Source organism: Chelonia mydas, chromosome 1 (assembly GCF_015237465.2).
Source record: "Chelonia mydas isolate rCheMyd1 chromosome 1, rCheMyd1.pri.v2, whole genome shotgun sequence".
NCBI lineage: Eukaryota > Metazoa > Chordata > Testudines > Cheloniidae > Chelonia > Chelonia mydas.
The window spans coordinates 265,456,028-265,462,414 of NC_057849.1; the positions used below are offsets into that span (position 1 = coordinate 265,456,028).

Below are 6,387 nucleotides of genomic sequence, written 5' to 3' on the forward strand. Positions count from 1 at the left end.
CCCTTTGCTTTGTGCGTGTGTGTGTTTTGGAAGGAAAAGATATTATCTATGTACTGCAGAGGTTTTGTTAGCACTTGTGAACTCTTTGGCTGTTTTTTTTTTCTTCATTTACATCAGTATTTCCAATAGAGGTACATAGTTAATGACAAATTCATTTAGCAATTTTTTTAACCTGATAAATCACAAAGATATTGAGCAGCTGAATGTTTTAAAGGGTAAGTTTTTTGTTAGTTTATTTTTTACTTACTTATTCATCTTTCCTTTTCTTTGCCTTTATAAAGGGGTGTTGGATGCATATTTTTCGAAATGGCATCTGGAAGACCTCTCTTTCCTGGTTCAACTGTTGAAGATGAACTGCACTTAATTTTCAGACTTTTGGGTAAATTGAGTATTGTTACCAATAATATTACACTTGTAAGTTTACTTCACCCTTCTAAGAGAGGGTTTCTGAAAAATAATTTATAACTATAAGGTACAGAGCATATCCTTCTTCTATAAAGAGGGAATGAATTTTGAAGTTGCATTTAGATGAAGATGAATAAATACAATGTTACTCATTTTGTACAAGATTGAATCTGTACATTTTAAACAAAATGACTGAAGTTGTAAAACATTCCTTCCTTTTCCATTGTGGCATGTTACAGGGCCACAATGCTTAAAATTTATTTCTAAGTCTTGCCTATAATTAATATAACTTGTATAGATTTAATTTGTTTTGATTTAAACACAGGAACTCCTTCTCAAGAAACATGGCCAGGCATTTCTTCCAATGACGAATTTAGGAACTACAACTTTCCCAAATACAAACCACAGCCTCTAATCAACCATGCACCAAGGTATTTTATGTTTCATTACTAGAATTTCTACTTGTACAGTGGCTGCTATATTTGTGTCCACACACCTATTTTTACACGAGAACCAGTTTCCATGTGTACGGTGCTGTTACATGTTAACTATATGTCCCTTAAAAGATCACATGTCAAACTGTCTTACTGTAGGCTGAAGTTAATGGTATCTAGTAGAGTTCATTAATTTGAGATTTAGCACTACTGAGTTCCTGATTACTTGGAGCACTGTAAATCCAAACACTGAGACTCAATAGTGGCATATGTAACTATAAGTGTTATTTATTATGTCTACATAGTAGGACTATTCAGACTGCACCTACTAAATTCCCAAAATCCCGTCCCATCGTGTAGTAGGATTATTGTAAAATCTGAGAAGAATTCTTTGATGCAGTCTCTTCTGTGGCGATTCTAAAGCCCTGGTTAGGAATTTGAAGGGTCTGTATCTAGTACATTTCAAGTATCATTGCCATAACTGAACTTTTCAGCAAAGCCAAACACATGATGAAGCATGTTCCTTTTGATTGTAAAGAAACATAGTTTAGCACTCTTACCCTCCTATCCAATCAGTGAGTTTAGGTTTTAAAAGCTATTGGGAAACCATAAAATTGTTCACATCAGATGACCTTGTCAGCCTATTGAGTCACAGTCCAAGGGTCAGGGTCCTTCTCTATCTCCCCACTGATTTATCATCAGTAAATTCTACAACTCGTGTTTACAGTCAGTCTTTTGAGATGTCGGGATATCTTTATGTATGTACATATGTATATACACAAACACACAGATGATGTTCAGGTGTAAGTATTGCTTTAATTTTTAATTAAATTACATTTTGTTTTGAAGTGGGATATCATCTTATGAGATCCACTCCATTCTAATTTTGCACTTGTGAATATTGCTCACTAAACTATTTGGTGTTTTTTGTTATTTCTAGGCTAGACTCCGAAGGAATTGAATTGATAGCAAAGTTCCTTCAGGTAAGATGCTTTCCATGTTTTATCTTTTGTAAAATGTATATTTGGATTCCTTTTTAAAGGCTCAAATCCACAAAATCAGTTACATCATATATGCAATTAAAGTTTGAGTAGGGCATTAAGTACAGTTGGTAACAGGTTCACTATGTGATGGCTAAGGCTAAGATTTTTTCAAGGTTACTTTTAGGAAAAGTCACAAACAGGTCACAGGCAATAAACAAAAATTCACAGAGCCCGTGACCTGTCCGTTACTTTACTAAAAATAACAGGGGGCAGGGCTAGGTACGGGGAGGAATGGAGTCCTAGTGGGGGGGGGGGCAGAGACTGACAGGCTGAGCCCCCCCGCACCATGGCAGAGGGTACAGCCCCGACTCCAGTGGCTGCAGGGGTGGGGGACGCAGCCATGGGGGAGACACAGCCCTTGCTCCGCCAAACCCGGGAAGCTGCAGGGCTGGGGTGCGCTGCTCCTGCCAAGCCTGGGATGCCATGGGGTTGGGGCGCACGGCTCCAGCTGCAGCCTCTGGAGTAATCCACAGCGCTGGGGCTGCAGGGTCCTTGTTCCAGCCAGCACCTGTTGCAGGGAAGGAATACACAGTCCCGCGTCCTCCTCCTGAATCCCTAGAGGTCACGGAGGTCCAGCAAAGTCATGGAATCTGTGACTGCCGTGACCTCTGTGACTAAATCATAGCCTTAGTGATGGCTAACTGAGTGGGTTGAAGTCCACTTATCCCCTAGGAATTCAGGGATTGTTCTCTAATTTTAGATGGCCACATTTTTGTTTTCCTGGCTTTTTATAAAATCAAATGTAATCCATAGCTGAATTCTCACTACATTTGTTAATAATTAAAGCTGAGTTCAGCAAACCTAGGCTTGTAGCACATAGTGAACAGGAAAATGAGCCAAGGAGAGAAGAAGGTTAAGATACCCAAGAATCAGACTAAAGTCTTAGAAAAATAGAATGTAAAAAGAGAGCATTTAGGTACAGTAATTTTATTATTTAATAAGTATGGTTCTGGCTAACAAGTGCTCTTCACGGTTAGGCTTTGCCTTTCTGTGTTCAGGCAGGAAATTGGGCTGTATGTGTGTCCTTTCCACATTGGAAGTCATTTTAGAAGTAAGCTGAGTCCTAGGGATTAGGCTGAGGAATCTGCCCCAAATTATTGGCTGTATGGTGGGAGCCCTGTAACCCAAATATGGACCCAGTTAAATGCGTGGTATGTGAGATGAGTTGAGCATATTCTGCCTCTCCTTAGTATAAAATTCAGAAAGTTGCAGCCTGCTGCTTAAAAGCCACCCCAGTATCTGTCTTTTATTCAGCTGTGTACCCTGAGCAAACATTACCTGCAGCTCGTGCCTGAAGTTTGTTCTTGCATGCTCAACACGTTTTATTAATGAAATAAACTCATCATTATCTTTGGGGTCCAAAAATGCAAACGCAAAACCAGTTGAGTACACTGTTACGGATCAGGAGTTTGTGTGAAATCCTCTTTAATAGAAAGTGCCACAGCGTAATGCATAGTGTTGTGAAATCTTTTTTAAAATCTAAGAGTGCAAGAGAGACCTCATTTCATTTCAGCTCAATATGAGCATATACAAATAGCCCAATTTCAATCTTTTAATTAATTGTCACTAGAAAAACTGTAAGGAAAGCGAAATTATATTTTTGATTCAATCTTTTGTGTTAACAGTATGAATCTAAGAAAAGAGTTTCGGCAGAAGAGGCCATGAAACACGCATACTTCAGAAGTCTAGGAACAAGGATACATGCTTTGCCTGAAAGTAAGAGAAGTAAAAAAGTAGTAATGTGCCATTGACCTTGGTTGATAATATCTTTATTTTATTAACAGTAGCAAGAAGCATTATCTGTGATTAAACTCTAAAAATACCAAAGATCTTTTGAAATGGTGCATAGGTATTTAAACAGATAAAAGTATGTTACATCACAAGATGGGTAACTTTTTTAGGCAAAACTCTCAAAGACAAATCAACAGCATAAATTCAAAATATAATGGATTTTCTATTTACATGAGTTGTTAAAGATATTTTTGATTATTTGCATAGAAGAGAAATATCTTTTATAATGAGTAGATTTGTGAGTTAGACTTTTGTGTGTCTTGTTTTTACTTTCTTTACTTCATAAAGAAGACTCATGAGATACCAAGGCACGTTAGTGGGTTCAAGATATTTATCAGCATTTTAGGGGAGGTAGTTTATCTACTCCAGATGAGGATGTGCTTTTTCCAGATTTATACTGGTGCAACTGAGAATAGAATTTTGTCAATAAAATTTAATCACATTTGAGTGCAACCTTCATTTTCTTTTATTGTTACAGGTGTCTCAATATTCAGTCTGAAAGAGATTCAGTTGCAGAAAGACCCTGGCTTTCGAAATTCCTCGTACCCCGAGACAGGTATGGAAACATTCATCATGGTATTTCTCATGTTTTCAATCTAGAGTGCTGTGCTAGATGCACTATAAACTGAAAATAATGTGTAAAAAATTATTTTTGTGAATATATGGAAATTATTTATTCAGATTCATAAAATACATATACAGTTAAACATACAAAAACAAATGAGTTTTACTTGATATGGGAGGGGACAAGTAGAGGGGACAAGTAGCATGAAACCAGCACTTAAAAACAGTCACTTTTTGACTGCTGAATAACTTATCTGATACACAATGGAAGGAGCACCAAATATATCGCGTCAAAGGACAGAGAATACACGGGACTGCATTAGCAAGAGATTTAATATGGGATCAGATATTACAGCAAAGGACACTTATAGAAACACATCTCAGGAGAGTGCCGTAACAGTGTGTGTTGTAAGAATGCTTCAGTTTCTTAACAGAATTCATGTTATGTTTTAGCACATGGGAAGAACAGAAGGCAGAGCATGCTTTTCTAAGGTGGTAATGCAGTTTCAAGCCCAAGAGTATCTCATCAATCAAGGACTCAGAACTGAAGTTTCTTTCGGTGGACTTGGAATCTCAGTTTGTCTACACTGTCCTCTTCGCAGTGGAGTCTTTTATTTCCAACATGCAGATTATGTTTTTATATTTGTTGTCACAGTGTGACAATTTTTTGTACAGTTGGTTTTAAGGTCTCCTCTGCCATTAGAGCCAGTAGGTTACAGCTGTTGATGTAACTGTAGCTGCAATTTTTGTGCAGAACTGAGAAACACAGTGCATTATTTATTGCGGAATCATTGCTGCTAAATAACTACTGTCTGTATAGTTAACACAACAGTTGAATGCCTAAAAAATTTGCAATGGCTTTAGAATATGTGAATGCATCTGTTTCTCTTCATAAACTGTTTTACTGCTGCAGTTTTGTATTTTTTAAACTGCAGTGTTTCCTGGAATGTAAACATAGCTTTGCTTGACTATAGGTGAATCATCTTTAACGCTCTAAGTTCATAGCACTTAATTCCTTATTTAACATTGGCAATACAGTAGATGAAATATTATAAAGCACATTCGTTTCTTATTAAGAGAGTTGATTCAAACAAGTGAATGGTTATCTATTATTTGCTCTCAGATCTTATATCAGTTACAGGTAAAGGAGATGGGATGATACATTTTGTCAGGATTTACTCTGATTGAAGATATTTGCACATTATTGTGCATATGGCTCCTCCTGATGCAATGACTTTTTTACCTGGTTTTTAACCTAGTTGGAAATATAAATAGTAAAAAGATCATTCATGTACATTATGCCCTGTTTTTCTTTTGAAACTATCTTTGTCTTTACAAGAGAACAGGATGACTAATTACAAGACCATGGGAATAATGTCCCATTTCCACCCCCCTGTTGTTGCTCCCTCTTTACGACATTATTCACTTGAAATCAACTGGAAAGATGCAAGTACATACTTGATAAGAACTCACTATATACTGCAGACATTTGAAAACATGGGAACTTAGAGGGTTTTTAAGATCTTAGATGTTATCTGTTTACCAGAGATAGTAAACATGTTACTACTATGCTTATGCATCTCAGTGAGTATCATAAGTACACCCTTGGTAATGGTAACAGTATTTTTAAGCATTTGTGTTCACCTTTATGAACCTATTTGTTTAGTGCATCTTAAAGAGACTGTAAATCTTTATTGGTATATTTTGAAATGGTCATGTAAATCTTTGGCTGGTATATCATGAATATAGTCATAGATAACTTAATTTTTTCCTGACATTCACTGTAAAACATTCAGGGGTCCTACCATTTCGGTTCAGGAAATCTTGTAGTTTATTGTTATTTAACAGTATTAAGTGAATTTTTGTATATTTCATTTTAACTTTATTTGTGAATAGTGATTGTGGCATGTTTGGGAGCATTTTATTAATATTTCTTGATGCTGGTAAATTTAATTGGGATTTTTTTTTTTTTATTTTCTGGAAGAGACAAACTCATGTGTAATGGTGAATATTGGACCACTACTGCTTTTCAGCATTTGTAAACTGGTTTTATGTTAAAGAAACCCTGTAGGCCTAACAAACTGCTGTTGTTTCTAACTGACAGACCTGTATTAATATTGTACTTTTGAAAGTATAAATATTATATGGAA

At 36.4% G+C, this 6,387-nt stretch overlaps 1 protein-coding gene across 2 annotated transcripts in view; it reads left to right on the top strand.

The window, feature by feature from the left end:
- Positions 1-6,387, top strand: part of CDK17 (cyclin dependent kinase 17) — a 177,752-nt gene extending 171,365 nt beyond the window's left edge. For both annotated transcript variants that reach the window (XM_043545747.1, XM_037884792.2), the window contains 6 exons: positions 282-379; positions 731-836; positions 1,780-1,822; positions 3,508-3,598; positions 4,152-4,229; positions 4,691-6,387. In XM_043545747.1, coding sequence (XP_043401682.1) covers positions 282-379; positions 731-836; positions 1,780-1,822; positions 3,508-3,598; positions 4,152-4,229; positions 4,691-4,728 — 454 coding nt within the window. In that variant the 3' untranslated portion in view covers positions 4,729-6,387. The remainder of the gene's footprint in view (positions 1-281; positions 380-730; positions 837-1,779; positions 1,823-3,507; positions 3,599-4,151; positions 4,230-4,690) is intronic.